This window comes from Syngnathus typhle, linkage group LG7 (genome assembly GCF_033458585.1).
Source record: "Syngnathus typhle isolate RoL2023-S1 ecotype Sweden linkage group LG7, RoL_Styp_1.0, whole genome shotgun sequence".
NCBI classification, from domain to species: domain Eukaryota; kingdom Metazoa; phylum Chordata; class Actinopteri; order Syngnathiformes; family Syngnathidae; genus Syngnathus; species Syngnathus typhle.
The window spans coordinates 8,319,445-8,344,040 of record NC_083744.1 but is presented as its reverse complement, the minus strand read 5'-3'; the positions used below and the strand labels follow the sequence as shown (position 1 = coordinate 8,344,040).

At 39.1% G+C, this 24,596-nt stretch overlaps 1 protein-coding gene across 2 annotated transcripts in view; it reads right to left on the bottom strand.

The window, feature by feature from the left end:
• Positions 1 to 24,596, bottom strand: part of cdh13 (cadherin 13, H-cadherin (heart)) — a 164,746-nt gene that overhangs the window by 28,853 nt on the left and 111,297 nt on the right. For both annotated transcript variants that reach the window (XM_061284167.1, XM_061284168.1), the window contains exons 8-11: positions 15,799 to 15,939; positions 8,282 to 8,464; positions 7,960 to 8,213; positions 1,549 to 1,691 (exon numbers count right to left, since the gene is read on the bottom strand). In XM_061284167.1, the coding sequence (XP_061140151.1) occupies positions 1,549 to 1,691; positions 7,960 to 8,213; positions 8,282 to 8,464; positions 15,799 to 15,939 (721 nt within the window). The remainder of the gene's footprint in view (positions 1 to 1,548; positions 1,692 to 7,959; positions 8,214 to 8,281; positions 8,465 to 15,798; positions 15,940 to 24,596) is intronic.

Genomic DNA, 24,596 nt, shown 5'->3' with positions numbered 1-24,596 from the left:
ACGGAGAAAAAGGATGAATTCCACTTTAGGGTGCTAAAGTTGCTCCTAAAGCAATCTTTAAAGCCATTCTCAGTGGTGTGCAATTTTGTGTGAGGGGTTGATTTTTCTATATTTTGACCACTGGTGCATTTTACGATGGTAAGGTTTCAAAAAGGGACAACTGTCTTCAACGTACCCTGACTTGCCTCAGAAGATCATTTAAAAATGAACAAAGTCATCTTGCCACGCCAATGTACTAATGTGTAAGACTTATTGTCATCCACATCACCTGCTTGCATTCATGTGGTTATCTCCAGTACTACTGTTTTTCAACCACTTGTCCAGATCGTTACCTTAGTCACAGTGGTAGCATTAGTGCAAGTAATTAACGACTGTTTTCTCTTGGCTTCACTTCCTTGTGTTATATACTAGGTCTAGTTCCGGTGAACTGATTTTAATGACGGCACACAACTCCTCAGCAAGCAGCCTCTCACAAGCTACAATTTAAGGGAATAATTATGGTAATATGTAACTATGCACTTAATGAAACTTTGTTTTATGAATTTCCGTTCCTGCTTAAAGTGCCTTAGAGGTCCTGTAAGCGGTCGTTGATTTCAAAACAACTAATTTAACTGACACCAATTATCATTGGGTCGCCTGCCAAATATTCAGAAAATGTTATTGTACTACGCAAAGTGTAGGACTGCTAAAGTCACAAAAGCACACAAACAATGATCTATTGGCACACCGACTGCACAGACTCGGTTTATTGATGTGAACATTTAGCACGTCATCCCTGTGCCTCACTCTCTGGGGATGAGCAATCAACCCAGGCTTAAGCCAACGAAATAGCGCCGACCCAATACCCCACCACAGAGATGTGATGTGGGTTATACATTGGACTGTATCAAGTGCTGATATTTGACTTGCGATTCGATTTTCGTGGGTGAAGACCAGTATAGGTTCTTCTTCAAATGTTTATAATGGGAACAGATTAACCAACAATGCGGCTTCCAATTTCTTTCTACGTATGCCTCTTCTTCAAAAGAGCCTCTCTATCTTCTCACCTTGCTTCATTTCACTCAACAAATGAGAGTTCAGGCTACACATGGACCAAGATTTAAAACGACAAAGGTGGTGTTGGACTTTCAAGGCTTCTTTAACTCATGCCTTGGGGAGATTTTCAACAGTTCCACTGGCACTGCCAGCTTTTGAACAAATGCTAAATAATGCCAAATAATGCCTTCCCATTGTTCCAACAGTATGCAGAAAGTAGTTAGTTTACACCAAGGCTTTTGATTGGACACAATTATTCCATGAACGATGACAGCGATTAGTCAGTCTCACAGGTTTTCTAAATAATTAATTTGTTCGGTAATTATCAAACATTACTGTGAGTTGTTAAAAAGTTAGCATTGTAAAGATAGACATATCTCCCCCAAAACATTTGATTTAATACATGAAGTTTAAGGTGATTACGAAGGCAAGCTGTCACCGCAGACCTCCAGCTGTGCTCATGTGATTAAATATGACATTATCCAGACTCTTGTCATTGAAGTTTTGTCTTACCGTTGTCGATGGCGATGAACACAGCGTTGTATTTATTGTCATGAACATAAGGAGATTCACGGTCCAGAGAGGCCAATGTGTTGACAGTTCCTCGCAGGTGGTTCACAGTCAGCCAGCCTGCTGGATCTCGTAGGATGGCATACCTTAGGTACACAGGTGAAAACTTTGGATTACAGTCGTACGGACATTAACAGTCACAGTAGTATGTACATCATAAGTGACAGATTTTAGATTTCTGTAATTAGAGAGAGAGAGAAGAGAGAGAGAGAGAGAGAGAGAGAGAGAGAGAGAGAGAGAGAGAGAGAGAGAGAGAGAGAGAGAGAGAGAGAGAGAGAGAGAGAGAGAGAGATGGCCCATGGCCGATGCTGATAAACTGTTTCTATTTGAGAGCTGCAGAGTGTGTGTAAGCAAAAGTTCTAAGGGTTGGGCTGACTTATTTTTGGCCACAGCCACTGAGCACTTCATCTAAATTCACAGCAGGCAAAGCGTAAGGAAGAGAAAAGTGATGGAGAAGAAGGAGGGAGTGTGATGATGAGCCGGATCAAGAAGGAAGGGAAGACAAGGGGGCATCACACTCCGCCCCCCCCGGCCTGTAATTTGAAAACTGCTTCTAAAGTGCTACCTTCTGAGCCCTACCCAGCTTTGGTTTAGCGCTGCACTCAAAAAGTTGACATCCAACTCATTGTTGCCATTTAGATGTTTGTCACAGCACCAAATTCAGTGGGTTCCCGATTTGTATGCAAGAAGCATGTTGTTTTGAATACAGAGCAGTGTGATTTTAATTGATTGCTCTGCATTCAGTGGTGTTTATCCCAGTGAAGAAAGTGATACATTTGAGTGATCAAGATGGATGGCTGACATTTACAAATTACGTTCTTTGAGAGCATCTGGCAACATTCATTTATTCAAAGTGCTTTCTAAAAATACAGAGCATCAAGTTTCCATCATAACATAATTATAGTTATAATTCATCATATGCATAATAAAGCCAAATAAAAGGAATTATTCACACCATACATTCCCCCACTAGTGATCGGGATATTTACTGACTGGACTGGAATCAATAGAATAAAAATAAATATTGAAAACTTAGTGATGTGATTGACTTCTACTTGAGTTGCATTTATGTACCGTAGAAGATGAGGATGGGAAGCTGGCTCAATGCAACAGCATACATACGTATATGAGCTAAGACAGTGTTGTTAATACTGTGGAGCCAGTTTTGGTGTGACCCTAAACTATGAACCGCTTCACTCTCTCTCTCTCTCTTGGTTGGGACAATTTATGGAAATTAGATTATTTTTGTTTCATTCTATTTGTTTGGATTTTAAAATTCATTATTATCTAGTCTGGACACAGAGGTAAATATACAAACAACTGTGACATGAGAAGAATAGGCCCAACGCCAGCGGCCACCACAATTTGTATCGGGCCACCAACTGAAAAAGTTAAGCAAAGAACCCTGCATCCCATCCCATTCAGTTAGCCCACTACAACATCTTTGTCATTAACTTTGTAACAAATTAAGACAGTTGAGACAGAACAGGTAGATACTGTCTGACCATTCTAGGTCAGCCTTTGGCCAGTAATTCATAATGTTGATGTATCACACAACAAGCCTTGTCCTTGCAGCGCAGTGAATCAGTGCCTGTCCTATTCTCTTACATCACCCGTGGCTCTTTGAAGCTACCTGAGAGTCTTCAAGCCTTACATCTAAGGTTCCACTATTCTCTTCTTTTGAATCCCGTGTCTTTTAATTTGCATATGGCCACAGTGAAAACCGAAAATGGAAGGGGAGCTGCTGAATAATGTACTATGACCTAGATTCTTGAGAAGTTTTCACTTTTCAAAGGAAGGTTAGGAAAACAACATAAACAACTAGGGATAGAGAACACCAAAAAGAAGCCACAATTGGGTCACTGGGACAAATGCTTCAGAGCAGAAAAAAAGTTAAAATGAGGTCAATTATGTATTACTAGATTAAATAATATTACTGTATTTTCCGGACGATAAATTGCAGTTTTCTTCAGTTTGGCCTGGGGTGCGACTTATACTCAGGAGCGACTTATGTATGAAATTATTAACACATTATAATATCATTTCACAGTAATTCAATGTCAGGATTCAGAAGGGCTGGAATAATTGGAAATGGAACTAAACTGACGATGAGTCTGACGTAGGTGACGGAGAAGAGGAAGCGCCTCATCTTCTACCTCCGGAGTTAGCGGAATTGTTTAAAAGTGACACAGACGATGAAGATTTCATTGCATTTAGTGATTTGGGGTGACACGTCTGATTTGGTAAACTTGTTAGCATATTACTTATGCTATAGTTATCTGAATAACTCTTCCAGGCACGTTCTCAGTTTGTTGTTTATGTCATGTAACATTAGCATACCCTTAAATCATTCAGCCTGTTGTTGCCTCTATTCTATTTTTATTTTAAATTAACTCTCAAGATGATATGTCTGTTCTTGGTGTTGGATTTTATCAAATAAATTTCCCCCCGAAAAATACTTATACTCCGGTACGACTTATATATGTATTTTCCTTCTTTATTATCTATTTTATGGCTGGTGCGACTTGTACTCCGGAGCGACTTATAGTCCGGAAAATACGGTATGTATTAACCATTATATATATAGTACTTACAAATTTAAGCGAAATTTGAAAACTTTATAGGAAATGGTGCAGTAAACAACAAAGACATATTTTTCATTTATAACTGTGCTGTTTTATTTCTTTTTAGCAACATGGAAGTCACCTCACTGCCATTGTTATGGCCTTCATGAACATATATGAAGGTGCTCTCAAACTGCTCACTTGACAGATAAGTGATCTCCTTAGTCAACATGATACAGTATCATCCACCCAATTACTTTACACACCTTGACCTTCTGCAGGACTTAAGCAAATCAGTGTCTTTTTCCTCCATGCCAAGTACTATTATCCGCACAGCTCTTGCAGGCGACGTTTTAGCGGAATAAGAAGAGGCACTCAGTTTGGTGGCGAAACATGTTGGCTGTGTTCATATGCATGACACAAAACACCCTCTTTAAAATGTGCTACAGTGCCACGACTTGCAAAAGTCTGCAAAAATACGACAATTTAGTCCAGCACACCCCTACGCATTCCTGGTGGGATTAATTACGATTAGAGGGAGATGATACTTGTGGAGTTAATGTCTGTACAGTGACAGACAAAATAAAAATAGCAACACAAAACATTTTTCAAAACTCGCATCATTAGTGAACGTGTTCAGGAACTGAAATCATAATTTTCATCATCAAATAATTTTCTGTGAAAGGAACACGTAATTACACGTGAAAGAATATTCATTATTGTCAGATTATGCAATTGTCTGTAATGGCGGAAACTATGATTAAAGCCGTGTTATATATGATTCATAATTAAAAAAGATGATGAATTCTATTTAATTTCTTGAATTTGCGCAATCAGACACACACGCACACACACACACACACACACGCACACACACACACACGCACACACACACACACACACACACACACACACGCACACACACACACACACACACACACACACACACACTGTAAAGTGACAAAAAAACAAAACAATTCCACTCAAAAAGAGTAGGAGTAACTAGGACAGGGGTCGGGAACCTTTTTGGCGGACAGAGCCATAAATGCCAATTTTTAAAAATAATTTCACATACCATTTAAAAAAAAACGATAGGTTAAATACAATTAAATGCATGTATTTTAATTAAGACCAATGATTTTTTTTAGCGTACTTATGTAGTCTTTTTAATAACGTTTTTAACGTCGCCAAGAGAGCCATATCTGGCTCGCGAGCCATAGGTTCCCGACCCCTGAACTAGGAGGAACTGAGAAAATTATAGGAGGAATTGAAAAAAATTATCTTTATGCCATGACATCAATTTTGCAATGGGCAGACTAGACTACATTTTGTATTTTCGCAGTTGAGAGCAGTTAGAAATGGGCATGGCGAAAATGCGGGCATGAACACAGACGACTTCACAGCCCATCAAAGCGGCTACACATTCATTTTCAAATCGGTGTGTGAGGCGCAGTCCTTTATAGGGTGGAATCAAAAACTGACTTGCTGGAGTCAATGCAGGAGATCTAAACAGACCAGGCACCTTTTTATGGAGCAGATCATCGCAGACGGTTGATGTAAAATATGCCAGTGTAATCACTGCTATGTACTTGGAGACCAGCTTTCACCCCAACGCGTTTATGTCCGTGTGAGACACACTTATACAGTTGAGCCGTTGCAAGGGATGTGATTTTAAAAATCAATAATTAAGATGGTAATAATGATAATAATAATAATGACAATAATCAAACTAACATTTAAGCTATTAAATAGGCATATGTGGGTTAACCCACCCCCTCTGAAAGGATCAGCTTTCAGAGTAAACAAGCCAAGTGTTGGTTAATTTCAATGAGATACTCATGGAATGTATACGTGTGAAAATCCCAGATGTGCGTGCTTTGCCTATGAATGACATCGACTGAGATCCATGGCTCAGACGGATTGGGTTCCGTGTCAAATGCATTTAACCTGCAGATCCCAGGGCACAAACGCACAAACAACACACGCGCACGCACACGTGTGCATACACGCAAACGCACACACCTCACCGCGCACATACACGCACCTGCACATTTATGCAGAGGCAGACACAGCAGCAGAGTTAAAAGCAAACTGACTCCACTCGTTTTGTTGTTTGATTCTGCACACGCACTCCCATCTTGCAACCATTCTCATGTGTGTCTTTTTTAGTGTCTTCAAACTGTCAACAGGTCACAGTTCTGGCATGCCAAAACCTCTGGTACAAGCAGAATGTCAATGAGTGGAGTGGGTTTTTTTTTTGTTTTGTTTTTTAAAAAGGAGCAAGTTGCTCAGAAGTGAAATGAAGTGTGTTCAATCGATGAGGAAGCAGAGTAGTTCAAATATGAAGATGCCAGTGTGCATAAACTCCTCCAGAAGCCTGACTGATTCATATGGAAATGATGTTTTGCCTTGCTGGTGTTCAATCACACCATGCCACTGACATTTGCTCGGTGTCTAGCAGCAGTTACAACTTTTGGATGTAAATCAGGAGCAGGAAGTTTAGCGTTTGACTTGCCCTTGTCATTACGATCCAAGGGATAACACTGCTGATCCTCATCCAACAAACCTGCAACCTTGTTAAACAAGGATGCGGCTACGCGTGAATTTCCGCTACATGGCAGAGGTGACACAATTCAAGTTGTTTTCACATTTTGAATAACAGTTAAGCTCGATCTAAGTGGCATAAAAAAAAAAGGCAAGTGGAACTGAATATTCTCAGATCAAAATAAAGACTTCCCAAATTTCTACTGCAATGTAAATTAATCTATTTACCCTGATGTCACAAAAATCAGGCAGTCTGCGCAACAGAGGCAGAGGCACCTAGATGTAGTATTTGTGCTGACCTAATGCTATGCGGGAGGCAGCATCTTTTCCGATAATTGTGTGACAATCGTATCTGGTTGCTCTGCATTGTTTTGTTAAGCCATATGTTAAAGAGCGACACACCTTTTTAGCGCTGCCCAGTTGGTAGTCATTTACCAAAACTCCATGAGCACTGAATGAAAACTATTGTGAATATTTATTGTTTAAAAAAAATAGAAAAAAAAATAGATATAAATAGATAAAAATAATAAAAATAGAAAACTTTGTACAGTACGAGATTATTAAATATTCTTTCCACCCCATCTCCATACACAGGTGGAAAAAACTATACTGGAAAAGCTGTTACTAAGGGGCACATTTTGAAATCAAAATAAAACAAACTACTCTGTGGCAACTAAAAATGTATACTGTCCTATCAACAACTTTCTTCCTCCACATTAAGTGGGACTTGATACTGACAATGTCTACATTTTACAGCGCTCACCTCAATTATTAGAGCAGTAAAGTCACAATTGAGTGGTTTTATTTCCTCAGGTCATTATCATCCCCCTGTGTTTAGTTAAGTCTATTTGTAAATGTAATGTAACTACAAGGTGGAAAAAGATGATCACATTAAGCAGACATTAGGCCAGAAAGCCAATGAAACCACTCAAGAGTACTTTGCCTTGTGCTGCTTCACTAGTAGACTTGAGAGAACTTTTTTTTGTCTGTACCAGTGTAAAATTAAGTGCAGCTAAAAAGAGAACACGTGAAGAAAAAAAAAAGTCAAAGGATGGTCTAGCCGTCTAATGGGAATCATTGATTTGCATTGAAATGCCGCAGTATTATTGGTTTAAAAATCAATAACCACTATGCTTAAGTAGTCAGCATAATAAATTACTTTGCAACCTTTTGTATATATATACAATGATGAAAAACAGTGATGGCTTTGCTCTTTAGTATCACAACTATCACTGGAATAGCTTACCTGACACTCTGTAGCTGTAATGTATCCGGGTCTGTGGCATTGAGAGAGGCTACAAAGCTTTCCACTGGAATGTTTTCCATCCTGGTGACAACGAGTGGGTCAGGGAAAAAGACGGGTCCTTCATTAATGTCTAAAACTTTGACTTGGACAGTTGCTGTGGAGCTGGGGCCATAACCAGCATCAGAAACCAGAAGGTCCTCATTTTCCACTTTAATGAAGATCTTGTGGAATGCTGCACCTTCGTAATCTAGAGGCTTTAAGGAAAAAAATTGTTAAATCATGGACATTGAGATGGTGAGAGACAAATATCGCATTGATATACCTTGACAACTGAAAGCATTCCCTCATTATTGTCTGGGTTGGTCTGGATCTTGAATCTCTGTGTGGGATCTCCGTTTATTATCGAGTAGACAGCTCTCCATGCGCCAGTCGCTGGGTCATCTCTATCATCTATTGTCAGGTTGACAGCCACACCAGTCGAGCCTTCGTATACATAGGCTTCAAACTGTAGAGACACACAAAAACACCACAAGTAAGAATCTAGCTAGATGCAAAAATTGAAAAAGGGATTATTGATTTTGACTTGGTATTTTCTTTAAATAATGCACTATATAGAAAAAATGGTATTGTATTTGTATTGTAAGTATAAGAAAAATGTACAAGAAATAGCAGATTTTATACCATTAAATAAGCCATAAAAAAGTATATTTACTCGTGGACGATTTAGATTTGTGCTTTACAGATATTTGTGGAGTACGTACGTCTATACATTTTAAAGATAAATAATTCAGTACTTTTCCAGCATGAATGTGAAATTCTCATGGCTTTAAAGTCAGTGGTGAGTGTGTGTGTGTTTGTGCGTGTGTGTGTGTGTGTGCGTGTGTAAACTATGTTAAGATCAGGGTTTTCTGCTGCAGATTTTCATATGGATAAATCTGCGTAATGTTTGAATGCAAATCTTTACTGGCCAGAATCATGTTATATTTGAAGAAGAAAACAAATAAATAATTATTCTTATATACCTTAAGATATGACGGTAACTCTAAATCAAATATTTGTGGGGTAAAAATATGATTATAGCTTCAAGAAAAAGTCCAAAGTATTTGTCGAAGTTACATGAAGATAAGGGATCGCCTGCACCCTGCAATTTTCTAGTCATGAGTACAAGACTTCCAGATTGAGACTAAAATATAATTAGTCTTATCTACAAACAAAGAGACTGCTGCATGAGTAAAATGTGATAATCCTGCCACCTTCATCAGCAATGTACGCTGTTTACAAATGCATATTTTAGATTGTGTATTTTAGCCTAGTGTTTATCCTGTAATTAGTGATCAAACCTGGCAAATTTGCAGATCATGCAGGGATTAGGATTTTTAAAATGTTTTGATCAGTGTCGCATTTATGAAATAAATGAGCTACCACAGGACATGCAATTCTGTTTCTGTTTATGACGAATATTTTAAACTGGGAAAAGAAAATGCCTGGTTACCTATCCCCTCCTCCCAAAAAACAAAGAAAAAATGTCCAATAAATATGGTGTTGCACATTGGTAACTGCTTTGATCAATCCCAAAAATAATACAAATCAAAACCAAGTGGTATAATTTTCAGGTAAAGGATTACATTTAAAACATGAACAGATTAGAATAAAACCAATTTAAAATTAAATAGTCACAGAGAGCTACAACAGAAGAAGAATCAATTGTATGCTCTCAACAATCCATTGAGCAAATGTCTCACTGGTACTGCACAGAGTGTTTTTGTCAAGGGATTTTCTCTTAGCTTTTACTATTTTTGTTTAGTTAACAGCACCTTTGGAAGCAAGAAGCAGAGTAACAAACCCTAACTGGACTTGTTATTAGGTACACCCGGAATGGATATTCCGGTCAAATATGTGAGCTTTCATTATTCTTTTTTTTAAATGGTATAATTACCAAATTGTGGTTACTATAGAAAAGAAAGGCAGAGAAATTCAACAAAGTACATGACCTGAGCTCATAAACAATCAGTTAACACCGGTTTTGAGGCTTTTCTTTTTTTATGCTTTATCAGGGAGCATACGTACATAATGGATTATTGTTCTTGAATATTCCGAATGGTGGCCGAAGGCTGTCTTTGACCTTGGTGTTGTACACCGATCTGAACGGAGCTTGGTAATTACCATATTGACAGATATAAACAACTTTCTTAAAACATCATTGTACCTACATTATAGACTGTATCCTTCATATCTTGGTTTCAGTTCATCAATCAAATGAATGAATTGACACATAGAGTAAACACTCGTGTCCTTCATCGCTAATTTCATATACGCGTTTAAATTCATTTTACACTGTCAATCAAAATGCTCCCCACTGATCATGCTTGGCGAGAGAAGAATTCAATCACTTAAATAGCCAAGCAGTCTGCCAGCAAATTTTAATGAGTACAATCTGAACTGAAAAAGATACGGACACACAGAAACCATATAGGTGTGTGTGTGTGTGTGTATGTGCGTGCGTGTGCGTGTGTATATCAGCACCATTATAGCGTCAGAGCTTACAGTGTAAACTTTCAAACACGAAAGATCCAACTTAACAACAGCACAGGTAAAGTCAAGATAAATGCATCCCTAGTCAGCCCACTGTATTGTTGTTTCTCAGATTACCTTCTTAAAGCTAGACCCTACTGAAACCATCCATTTGTCTGGGGAGAGGCAAACATTGATTTTGTCTTTATCTTTTGCTTTATTTATCCAATGCTCGTTTAAAGCACTTAAACCGTTCAGTCAGTTAATGCCCAGAGGAAAGAAACACAATGTTCTTTCAAGGAGTACCATGCACTCTACAACAAAAGGATTGGAACAGTCAGGTCAAGCTTTATTTTTGCTGTGGAGTAAAAAAATGGAGTTAGAGAAGAAAAGATGAATTTTGACGATGATGATCAAACTGAGCGTGCCTTCTTGTACCAAGCTTCAACTTCTTTCCTTGTTGAAATATTTGCTCATGACTTTTCTGCATGATAGCCAATCATCCTATTCGTTTCTGTTGCAGTTTTTTTTTTTTAAATTGGAAACTATATATCTGTTGCTTTATGAGTTGCTTAGGTTTCCATTATTTGTTTGATCAATGAAGATTAATAAGGCCGTCTGAGAAGAATCCAAGCAAGCCATGATAATCTGTTTTGCAAATGAGCTTTGTTTGTTTGGCATCATGAGCAAATACGTTTTCGTCGAAGCATTAGAGATTCCATCTTTTTGGTAAAGGTTAAACCCTGCATCATCAGTATGTAAAATGTTGTCCCATAATATTTCAGCCCTGTCTCTGAACTTTATCCTTTGCGAGTGGCTTGCATTAAATGTAGCCTCGGGAAGTTTGTTCACAGTTTCCCGCACAAAAACTACATTGAACCTTCACATCTGCTCTGATAGCTGTCTTAGACTCTTCAAATGGGTTGTTTCCCTTGGTTTTCCACCTGATGCCAATTTGTACACAGTGGTTACTTTCTTCTTCTTGCTTACTTTCTTCCGAATCGTTGTATTGGCTTTGGACACTGTCACACATGTGAATACTGTGTGGGTATCAAAAATTATATAAATATAAATGGTCAAGCAATATAAAGACAGAGCATATAATGATGCTCAAAGAAATATGCACTGCAAAAAAGGCACCATTATATAGCAGATAAATCATTGCAACTGTGGGAAGTCCCCTCGAGCTTGAAATGCTCCGCCATTATTCCAGTCCAAACCTGCAATTTTGGAACTTAATGACTACAGGCTTGTCACTATGACATTTGTTGTCACAAAGTCCTTTGAACGCTTCATGATGGACCACCTGAAGAGCATCACAGGAACCCTGCTGCAACCCCTGCAGTTTACCTACTGAGCAAATAGGTCGGTAGATGATGCAGTCAACATGGGGGCGCACGTCAACCTGGAACTCCCGGAATAATCAGGGCCCTTTTGCGGACTTCAGCAATGTGTTTCACACCATTCCTCTCCTCCAGTTCAGTGTCTCTCATACCATCTGCCAGTGGATTTACAGCTTCTTGACAGGTAGGACAGAACAGGTGAAGCTGGGAGAATGAACTCATCCACATTGGGAGTATTTGAAAGTTAGTTTGAAATGTTATTTCCAATTAAAAAGTCATTGATTCTTTTGTGAACAGTGCCTATACCTTGTTTCTTTTCGGTATATCTAAACTGTTGGGAAAAAAAATATGTCTCGTATGGCCTGGTGGGGCCATTTTACATTTCGCACATCACTGAAAAAGTAGGTGAGAAGCAACATCATTCATTTCAACATGCTTTTCATTTCATTGGCAAAGAAATGTATCTGTATCAAATGCTTAAAAAAAAATAGTTCTTCACTCACTAAAATGCCTTGCAATATTAAGTGTATACAAAAGTGTATCTTGTAAAATATTAAAGTACGTAATACGGCTCTTTAAGCTCCGACCACTGAATTAGTGTGTACGAAAGAGTTTACTTTTACAACCAGATTGTATATCAACCACATAAAGTGAAGCACTAACATCTTTAAACAAAGCAATCTACATCATCAGAAGGAGGAAGAAGAAACAGAGAGCTGTGTGTATTCGTATCAGGAAGGAAAATCCCTTATTTTTCCTTACCTTGAAAATTAATTATAACTGTATATAATTAAAAAAGGATTTCTGCTTTGGTACATCATTATTGTCACGTTTTGAATTATCGGTAGCTCGAGAATCAAGACTTTTGAGGGCATTCTGACAACTGAAAAACCTCTGAAATGAATCTCAGAAAGCTTGTGTTCAGTTAACCTACAGAGGTATCACAATTTATCTGCCGAGTATCCCTTTGTTCCCCCTTATCTAAATATGATTGAAGGAGATTGTGCAAGACAGAAGACTTCTATATATTATTAGATAAAAAGCTTTTCGATAAATGTGACTTTCAGCATGGAAAATTTGACATGACAGCTTTCAAAACATCTTTAAGTCAAAACTCAAGTATAAAACTGCACTACACAGCTAAGTGATTTACGTGGCTAAAAGCATGGCATGTTCCATCTCATCTCAAACAACGGTAACTAGGCTTGTCACTGTGTAGGTTTTCTCAAAAGTTATTTGCCTATATCTACACTTGCCATTAATAGCTTGCAAGCATATGTACAGTTTTTACTTTTGCTCCTCGAAAAAGCAGAACAAATCAGCCCTCATGGAGTAATGAATGCCTGGGCAGAAAAGAAAATAACTGCTGTTTTCGATCACGGCTTCGACCAAGCTTGAGTGGCAGAAAGACAAGAGCATTCTAATACTAATAGTCCTGGCCCATTGTACAGTACACACACACACACACACACACACACACACTACATGTCACGCTTTATACAACTCACCTTGCCTGATAAACAGCCCACAAATCCTTTCCTATCGGCTGTTTTTTTTTTTTTTTTGTACGATTCCTGGTCAACTGTGCCTCCACATCATAGAGCGACTGCAATGTGTGGATTGAAGCAATCACTCCACACACTAATCCGTGAAACCCCTTAGCCATTCCCTAAGAAAGCCCTGCACTGACAGCACCCTACTGCTCAAAACATGGCGCTACATCCATCACTGCTAACGTCTTTATCCATAGGACAGATGGATTGCAGGGAAAACATACTGTCAGGTCATCATAGAGGAGAACATTTTGGGGTGTTGTGGGCAGAAAGATTGGTTTGAGCAAGAGTGAGAGACAAATCTGTCTGGTTGTCATTAAGGTTGAGTGACACAAGGGATAAGGTCCATCACCATCTTGTTCTGGTGAGCCCAGGAAATAGACCCAGTGAGACATTGTGTGGAATTAACTGAGAGCCGAAACGTGCAAATCCAGCCAAGTAGGAAGATAGAAAATGTATATTCTTGTGGAGGTAAAGATGATATAAAAACAATTAAAAAACACAAGTTTAGTGTGAGATGAAAAGTTACAAACATCCATATGCAGGAGAAGACAACTGAATATAAGCAGTCAAGTGGGAAGATAGAAAATGTACAATCGGTATATTCTTGTGGAGGTACAGGTGATATAAAAACAATTAAAAAACACAAGTTGAGTGTGAGATGTAAAGGTTACAAAGGTCCCAATGCAGGAGAAAACAGGCGAGTGAATATAAGCAGCTGGTCTGGTAGCAGTCTCAGCTAAAAGTGGAATAACAATATCCACTAAAGTCCCCTAGTGTGAGTGTGGGCAACCAACAAACCCTAGAGGCCATGCACTAAACATAACAATAGACTCGGAGGATGTTTTTTTGGCCTCCTGCCACTTGCATGTTTACTACTGCATGAAATATAAGCTGAAGAATATTTTTGTTTTAACTTTTATACAGTCAATAGAAAATGCAGTGTCTTGAGTAAGATAAAAACAATTATCTGAAGAAGGAATTCAGGGAAGTCAGTACTGGAATAAAGTAATGAATAATTTAAACTGTTAAAGCTTGTGTGGAAACAAAAATCTTTTGTGTGTGTATATATATATATATATATATATATATATATATATATATATATATATATATATATATATATATATATATATATATATATATATATATATATAAATACATACCCCCCAACCCCCCACACACACACACAATTGCAAATAAACTCGCTGTATGTTGGTGGTCACTTGAAAAGTCATTTATAATTCATAGGTAGGTTGGAAACATTTGGAATTGTGGAAGGATTTATATAGGGATCTTGTAGCACCTTCAAACACTTGCTTTTTAAAAGGCCTATTCCTCTATGCTGTTAACCGGCTCTCTTCCGAGTGAGAAATGAGAACATTAACTGGGACACGGACATGGTGCACTCTGAACAGCCCTGCTAAGCCCTCTGAGCTGTAACATTTTACATCTGAGCCATGCTCCTTACAAGTGCCCCTGACACCGCAATGCATCATGGGAGGGCTTCAAGGCAGGCTTGGTTTGGCCAAAGTGTGATAAGTCTCAAAAACAGATTGCATCTGAGGGTGTTTCCATTAACAACCACACAACATCAGTGTTACAACTGCACCTTGGGGTGCAGGCAGCAGAACACAGCAGCTATCAACTATAGCCATCATTAGGAGTAAAACTTAGCATTGAATAAATAAATAAATAAATAAATAAATAAATAAATACATTTATTTGAACGCATGTGTTTAACTTTATGACCGTCAGGCAGATTTGGTTTGTATTGCAAATACCTCGAGGCGCTGCTGACTAAACAAACCTCCAGAGACAGAGAACACGCTTACTCCCACTCCTGCTTATGATTCCCTTATCTTGCCTGTGCACCCATATCACCCAATTAATGTCTCTTATTTTTCAAATACATTATTTGCAGACTCTGTGGTACTTGTTGTCCTTACCTTGAACTTTTACATAGGAACTATTTTTTTCTCCATATAAGAAGGTCAAGGACTTTCAGATACTATACCTTTGAGTGGGTGTAAACAGGCATGTAAAAGGTCTAAAGTTAGAAAATATAGCATAAATAACATAATTTTTTGCCTGGCTGTGCAGTAGTTTTCTTGAACTACAGTTCACTAGCCAACCTTTATTGAGTTCTACATTTTGTCGTTCCAGTTAATAAAGAAACAACTTTTTTAAACAATTGCTCTATCTACTGGACACAGTGTCTTGTTAAAAAAAGTGATGACAAATGAATACTCAATAACCAAAGCATGTTTCAATCTTGTTAATCAGTGTCCTAAAAACAAATCTGATGTCGTTTTAGCAGTAAAAAAACAAAACAATTCCCTCACTATTTGTGAAGAAGCTACACAGTATACAAAAAAGAGAAAGAAAAAATCACAGCAAAAGAAAGATGGTGTAAAATCGATGTCTCTCACCAGCGGATGCGTGAATTCAGGGGCATGGTCATTCTTGTCTGTAATGGTAATTGTTGCTGTGGCTGTTCCTGTTAGGCCCACCTCACTTCCTGCCATGTCCTTGGCAACAATCTCAAGCTCATACCTTGTGGTTGGCAGTGTCTGGAAAACACAAAGTGAGGTAAATTAGAAATGGGGTGTGCAGAATACCATAGATTCACATATTACTATATTATTGAGATGATCTGCTTAATGTTTTACTGCATCAGAAAGGAATTTCAACTCATTGGCATGGTGCACCATAGCCATAAACCTTCAAGATTGTGGGTTCTTTTTCATGCCCAGCGTGAATCTACCACATACGCCAGTAGATCTGTCATCACCTCAATCAAATTCACCAAAGTCCTGTTACATGCCAATACATAAATAAATAGCAGGCATGAAAATTAGTCCAGCAAAGGTGAATTGTGTGCATATCAAAGAAAATTCCCCTGCTACCTCAGAATGCCCAGTATAGCGCAGAAAGATAAAGCAAATTATCAAAGCACATCAGGGCTTGCTTCAGCACAGAAAACAGCATACAGCAATTTTATATTGGGGTGCAAATGGGCTATCTACTTTGCTATTTCTGTGTCCCAGGTACAAAATAATGACCATAAATTGTTTTCTGCCTTGGGGTGCTTCTTGTATTTTGAAGCTCAAGGGAAACATGATATATATATATGTACATATATATTAGCTGCCACAATGAAGCATTGCAAGTGACAATTAGATAAGACTCACCATCCAATTCATACCCTGAACAGACTGGTATTTCACAAATGGCACAGACTCACATCGGTTTTCCAATATGCTGTGCAAGCCTGAATTACAGCCCCACAACACTAGTTAAAGAAACACTCACTGTAAAAATGGCAGTAAAAAATGATCTACTATAGCCTCCCACTACACATTAAAATCCATTACATCCAAAAAAATGTCCACATTCTAATCCTGCAAAGAAATATTCTCCTCCTGCAGAAAGTGCTGATGCAGTAATCCGAGTAGCCAGTAAAACATCCTACTCTGTTATTCTGCAAAGGGCAGATTATTCAAAATGCTCCCAATGATGATACTCTGAAGTAGTTGTATCCGTAAATACTGTAGTTCCTTTCTTAGGCATCACTTTGTGCATAAACAGAAGTGTGCATATTGTCTTTACATAATGGGCGTGACTGGATGTTTTTACATATAAACTGAATGTACTCAATAAAACATTGAATGTTACCATAGATTTCCCTCACTACAGTATAAACTCAAAACAAAACAATATTAGCTGTTGTTTAATGGTGAAAGGAAAAATTTAGCTTACATCAAAAGTGATGTTTTATTTTTCTGCTTTCCACCACAAAATGGGTTAGAAGGCATAAAGATGTTTTTTCCTTTAGTATAAACTCAAAACCCATAGTACTGTAATAAGGTACAACATTAGCTGTTGTTGCTACGAAACATTTCATGATGAAATGACAAATTTAGCTTACATCCAAAGTGACGTCTTATTTTTCTGCCTTCCGCCACAAAATGGGTTAGAAGGCATAAAGATGTTTTTTTCCTGGAACTACATTTCTACTTGCCCTTGAGTATAAACTTGAAAATAACAGCCTATAGACACCAGCTCAGTGGCCTAGTGGTAGAGTGTCCGCCCTGAGACTGGAAGGTTGTGGGCCGGGTCATACCAAAGACTATAAAAATGGGACCCATTGCCTCCCTGCTTGGCACTCAGCATTAAGGGTTGGAATTGGGAGGTTAGATCACCAAATGATTCCCGAGCGTGGCACCGCTGCTGCTCACTGCTGCCCCTCTCCCCAAAGGGGATGGAGTAAAATCACACAAGGATGGGTTAAATGCAGAGGACAAATTTCACCACACCCAGATGTGTGTGTGACGATCATTGGGACTTTAATGTTGTGAAGGAATGGATTGTCAAGTGAGACGATTGCAGCCATAAGAATCCCTTCATTTGCCATAATTCATGCCAGATAAGGATGTTGAGTGGACTGAGCAAATAACAGGTGGTTGGCTCTGGTAGAGCTAACACTTCTGTTACAATATGCACTACAGAGTCACACACCCTGCTGTCTAAAACCATCAACATGAACTGAGATACTATCACCCAAGAGAAGAGCTAATGCAATGTGACAATGGTTGCCAATATTTGCTGCCAATTCTAGTAAGCTAGTGGGTAACTTTATGAATATGCTCCGGTTGCGCACTAGTTCACGCTGACCATTCAGAAAATCAGAGCGTTGCTCACATGTGCCGTTCACTTATTTAGTGCACCAAAATTGGAATGCCAATGCGTGCTCTGCGGTGTGGGAACAATACAGACGGAAATATTTCAAGAATGAGCTGCAACAAGTTACTTTTAAACTTAATAGACATAGAATAGTCTGTTTTTAATTGGAATTTTGTTATTTGAAATTCTACTTAACAGTTAGGGTTCGGGTAAATGTTCAATTGTAGCATTTGGCGCATTTTTGGGCTAGGGGAAAAAAAGGGACGAAAAAAAATACAGAAGGCCATGCTGTCGAATGACATTTTTTACATCTTGTGCAATTTCAATGTTATACAGAGCACTGTTTTAAAATAAAATCTGGCCTCGATTGAACACACTTTATGATATGTTCAAAGTAATCACAGAAATGTCTTGCTTGTTTTATTTTTCAACAAAAGTTATAGTGGCAAGCTTTTCATGAGGCATGTAAAACCAGGATACCTTTTGGACAACATTTATAGGCCAGTAATCAGCCAAGCTCTGCTTGGTTTTCAGATCTCTTATAAAAGAAAGTGTCACACTCCATCCATTATTCTCTATTGCTTTTCCTGTTCAGCGCTGTGGGTGATCTATTCTGGCTGGCAGGGTACAACCTGGACTGGTTGGCAATCAATTAAGGGTATATAAAGACAACTAATTCAATTCACATTCGCACCTTTGGGAGATTTCCTCAGTTCTCAAAAATTATCGAAAAACTCTTTGTGAAAAGATAAAATCACTTTTTTGAAAGCCATATTTTATGTGAAACAGGTCAACTGTAATGGCAGCGATTAAAAGCCATGATAGTACTATATAATAAACAACTGAGGTTTTCATCAACGTTGAAAAGGCCACAATTATCAAATTATTTGCAAAGTTATGAAAACAGAGAAAAATCCTAATCATGGCTTAGTGATTATTTTGAAAACAGAAAACAATATGTACAGTAAAATGAAGGGCTCAATCCTTGGGCCAATTTTATTTATGTTATATATCCCAAAAATGTCATCTGTATCAAGGTTCCTCACATGTGAATTTTTGCTGATGACAATCATGGCAAATCAAAATTATCCAAAGCCATATAAATATTACATGTTTAATCGATGCTCCCGAAATGTGTTTAGAGGCCGTTCCATTGCAGGCTCAAGCTACATTATGCAAGATGCAAGGTGTCGTGACCAATGCGACTCAAACTATCAGCAGCTTTCATAATGAGTAGAATTATTTTTACCGTGTTTTTTTGTGGACATGCCCCTATCCAGAATTGGTCAGATTAAACACTAGAATGCCAAAAACATCTTAGGCTACGTTCACATTGCAGGCAAATGAGACCCAAATAGACTTTTTTGGCTCTTACATGTCTATTTCTTTTCAAGCCCCATGGCTTGCGGTATCTTCTAAACCATTAAAGCAGCTGCTCCAGGGGAGCTGGGAGAAAGCCTGAGACAATAAACAGGTGTCCCTATCAATAGTTTGTCACACACAGTGGTTGATTGACCAAATGCTGTGAAAGCAGATGGTCCTTTGCAGGCCTATGAATCTAATGCACGATTACACAAAAAAACACACACACACAAATATACCTATACACAGCCATACACTTTTGCCCTCCAGCTGGAGAAGAGCTGGGTCCTGGGATTTTTGACGTCTCGGTGGTGTCGAAACACACTGCCTGGGGTCTCTTCTGGAGCTTGACTATGTCTTAATGAGACTTTCTCAAGTCTCAACTCAATTAAAACATCTTTCGCAATTCTTGCTCTGGCTGTTTCCTTGGTGCAGTTACAGCATGTGGTAATGTTGTGTAAGAAGAACACTGGCAGGTGTTGATTGAGATACTTCAGTAAATGTTCACTTCCTATGGGATTTCACATAACAAACCTGCATAAAAGATACATCTGCAAGATATGTACGAATCACCAGTTCACCACGCAAAAAAAGTGTGATTCACATTTCTAAGCCTTGCTTTGAGTAAGCAATTGTGTTTGTCAAAGCAATTGAAAAAAATGAAGTGCTGCCCACCACATGATATGGCAAGCCTTGTTTCAGAGACTTCTGATCCCGGAATGACAGTTCTGACTATCACACTGCCTTGAAAGGATTTCATCAAAGTCAAGGCTGATCACAGAAAGAAAGCACTGAAGGAGGAGGGGCGGTGAGAAGAAGCAAGAGAGGAATAGTCGTGCGGTAAGAAAACAATAAGAAGATAATGAGGGAGAGAACACGTCGACTTGCTGTACAGGTATGATATCATGATCCAATTTCCAGGGAGGGTGGCACTGTGAGGCACCGGTTAGCACATCGCCACACAGTTCAGAGGTGCAGGGTTCGATTCCCGGTCCAGCCTCGCTGTGTGAAGTTTGCATGTTCTCCCCATGCCTGCCTCAATCCGAGTGTGCGTGTGTATGTGTGGCGTAATGTATGTAACTACTGTGGCTCTACAAATATGTACGTTTCATTTGATGCTTCATTTCCAGCTGTGCAAAAGTAACGCAACAGTTCCAAAAAAAACACACAAAAAAAAACCAGACAACCATTTAAACCATAGAAGAGAAACCTCAATCCCCAGCCTCTGCAAGGTGATGCTCAAAGTACTCTCAAGTGGGTTCTTTATTTTCTTCACTTACTGTAACAGTTTCATTCTTTTTTTTAAACATTGTATACTGTAGATTCCCCTTTGGCTTTAAGCCAGCAAGTCTAAAAAAAGTGTGCAATAAAAGCTACATAACCAAAGATCCAATTATTTCATAGGTATTTTTTTTAATTATGAAAAAAGATAAAAAGCTGGTTCAGATATAGATCTCCATATTATTTTTACTTTTGATCCCAGCGGGTGTCCCAGTTCAGGTACTATACATAATGAGTAATTTGTACCCTTCTCATGTGAGTTGTAAATTAAACTAAAGGGAAAAAAGAGAACACACTTTCAGCTTTTCCCAGTTTGAATGGGGGCCAAAAAAGGAGGTTGATAAAAAACAGCTTTGAGGAGTTTTATTGTAACAATTATTTTATAGATCCTGAATTGAATTTTATGTTGATGCTACTTAGGTTACTATACTTTTGTTTGAGTCTTGGGAATGACGTCTAATTTCGGGCTTAAAGGGGAAATACTTCAGAAAACGACTAAGTGCCTGATCAGACAAAGTTGGATCATAGTATTGTTAAAAACCAAGTCAATTCCTTACTGTATCTCAGGGGTCACCAACATGGTGCTCACAGGCACCAGGTAGCCCCCGAGAGCCACAGTAGTAGGCCGCGGGCTTGTTCTAAAAGCAGTTTACGTCAGATGGAACATTACGATTTCCAAGGAATGTTGTAGATGAGATGAGCTGAAAATGTAAACACTTTTCCACCATGTTAGAGTGACACAATACAGGTTTCAGCTTTGGTTGAAGGGGCAGTATTTTGTCTGATGTCGACCACATTTTTCTTGAGTGCCAGCATGCAGTGTCGTGAAATCCTGAGCTCTCTCTCACCTGCAGTTGGACTGAATTGCTTTTCTCTTTCCACGAGTGGCTGTGTGGTAGATGAATAGCACTGAGGTGATGAATAAAATTGTGTTCAAACAATGTCGTATAATGACGTTAAAATTAAACATTTATTTATGGTTTTTGGTTCTGTTGTACATGCCATCAAAAATCCAGAGTCACTTTTAAAGCCCCCAAACTACACTGTCTAAACACACTATGTTAAACCCCGAATTAAGCAGAGTTGCACTCAGTTTGGGACGTACAGGGTAAGGTTGCTGACCAACGATTGCTTCTGATAACAGGCACATACTCGATAACACGGGGAAGTTGTCGAAGCAGTGGGCCTTGAGGCAAATTTGTGTTTGACAATGTGTCCGCTGTGTACGCATGGGGTGCACACACTAATTGTCTAACTGGACGTCTTGGTGCTGCCTCCTTGATAGAAAATAGTATCCAGACTGTCCATGCAGGGCCCGGTGTGTGTTTCACATTGTAATTGGACTGTAAACGCCAGTGTCCCAATGTAGTATATGTAGCAGGATTAGACTAGCTCCCTTGCATAAGACCTGGGAAGTCAAAAAAAGATTGCGTAAAGTTTTATGGTCTCATCCACACTCACAATCACACCTACGGACACTAAAGTCACTTATTGTATTTCTCTCGGTAGAATGCTCTCACTGTGCGCATCTCAGTCGAATGCAATATGTTTCTGCTGACAGACAGCCGTGTTGCATCCTTTCCAGTGTGAGCGAGTCACACGGGTGACAAAACTCCACTTTTGTACTGTCTTTCATTGAATCCATTCTAGAGGAAAATGATGGCCCTTTGTTGCTTTTACTATCTTCACTCCTTTGAAAGTGAAGCTAAAGTTTGACCAGCTGTCGTACGTCAGTGTCTCGGGCTTTGGGTTGTCTAGATCGCAGCTGAACTATCGCTTGTCGTATGACAGTTGTGAAGAAGCTTTGACGTGTTCTCCGTATTGCTCTTTTTTATTTTTAGGACCAAGTAGCTGGCTTTGTTCTACACATTGGAATCCAAATGTGTGTATATGTAGTGACCCTATAATTTCAAACATTTCTTTATGTTCAAATAGAGTAGTTAGGTCTATCAAATAGTGCATTCAAACTGCGTCAATTCCAATCAAAACCTTAAAGGTCAGTCGCATGATGACACTAATTTGAAATTTTTTTTTTTTTAAACCTCTCTTTAGAGTGAAATATACAGGGGTCCTCGGTTTACGACGGTCTCGAGTTACGTTGTTTTGTGTTAACGACGCACGTCTCATTTAAAAACTTTTTTCGACCTATGCGTTTTTGCGTCGTAAGATTCGTAACGCGCACCGGAACTAGTTGGTGCGCGCGGCGGAAGAATACACCGTGAGAGAGGCTGTGGACTGAGTAAGATGGCGTTACCGATTCACATGGTATATGCCATTTTGGACTGTTGCGTCGTCTCTCTCTCTCTCTCTCTGTCGCTCGCGTGTTATCATTTTTGTGAACGTTCTGCCTTTCATTATGCCTCCGTTTTTGTATTACTGTACTCTTTCATCTTATTATTTATGTTTCCACTTACACCGAAATTCGGTTTACGTCGTCACGTAGGAACAGATCAACGTGGTATAGTGAAGACCCCCTATACAGTCATGAATATTAATATTGTCATTTAAGATCCTCTGACACACACATACACACACGCACACACACACAGCCACACGCTCACACAAACACATGCATTGATCGGCATCAATAGTCAAATCGATCCAAACTGAGAAGAATCAGAAGTGGACTTCTTGATACGGCAGTCCACATGATTAAACGATAAGATGAGATGAGTGTTTTTGGTTGTTAAAGAAACAGCATGAGGTATGAAAACTACCAGGGAAGCAATTTTAAAATGAGTACTATGTAGCTGCCATAGAAGACATGTAGTGTGACAGATGGAGGATCAATATAACAAGACTGCAAGATGATAAGAAGGAGTGCTCAAAGAGACATGACTGTGATTTCCTTCAATGATTTTCACTGCAGACTGCAAATCAGCTCAGCAATGATAGGAGAACGACTCCTACACCTTTCTTCAGGGCTCAAATCGCAGTCTACTTCTTGGTTGTTTTGGTGCCAACTTTCCCGAAACTGTCTTTTGCCTTTTCTTTTTGATTTGGGATGCTGAATAGCACATGTCAGAAGAAAATAATTAACATTTCAGGATGGACTGCATTAGAAATGCAAATGGAGTTACCTGTCAACCGATGTGCTAAATGAGAATTTGACTCTACTAGAGTAGATGGCGTGAGTCTATGTGGAATTCAAAATAGCTTAAATATATTAATTTGGGCGTATTTACCATATCCATCCCACTCAGTTAGGCCGATTAGTGGCGGGATGATGCTTGAGCACTGGTGTCCCTCAGCTCTTTCGGATGAGCGTGAGGCTGATTGGGGTCAAGGTTGGGTTTAAGGAGTTGGAGCAGGAAGCACAAGCATGGCTAATCTAATCAGGTGCACCATCAGAGCACAGGCTAATCACTTCATTTAGTGGGTAGTTATGTATATTGAGAACTGAAATAGTTTTCCATTACCACATACTTTCGCACTGAATGTGGAACGCGTAGTTGGTGCACGTGTTTGATTGAGTGTGCTCATGTGAGTCACTGAATGTGAGTGTTTCAGCTAAGTGCAATCATCATCTTGCTCCTGCCACCATCAGAACCATTAAAGGCCCATCTGGTCAGCGTGCACGCGCACGAGCGTGTGCACGTCCTTCACAGAAGAGCCCAGGTGTTGCTGTTAAAGTGTTAATTAGATTAGAGCGCATCAAACAAGGGTGGCCTTCACTTGGGGGTGGAGGTGGCGAAGCTATCCCGACGGACCACCGCTCCCAAATGGTCCTCATCACCGACCAATTAGGATTAATTAATCCGTCACCGGATTGATTTGATTGGTTTCCCTTAACTGCAGTGACCCAATAAGAGGAATATTTGGTTTTATAATCTTTTAATTCTATTTATTCTATTTATTTTTTATCTCATGCGCGGATCGGTTGGCACTTTAAATTTCGTTG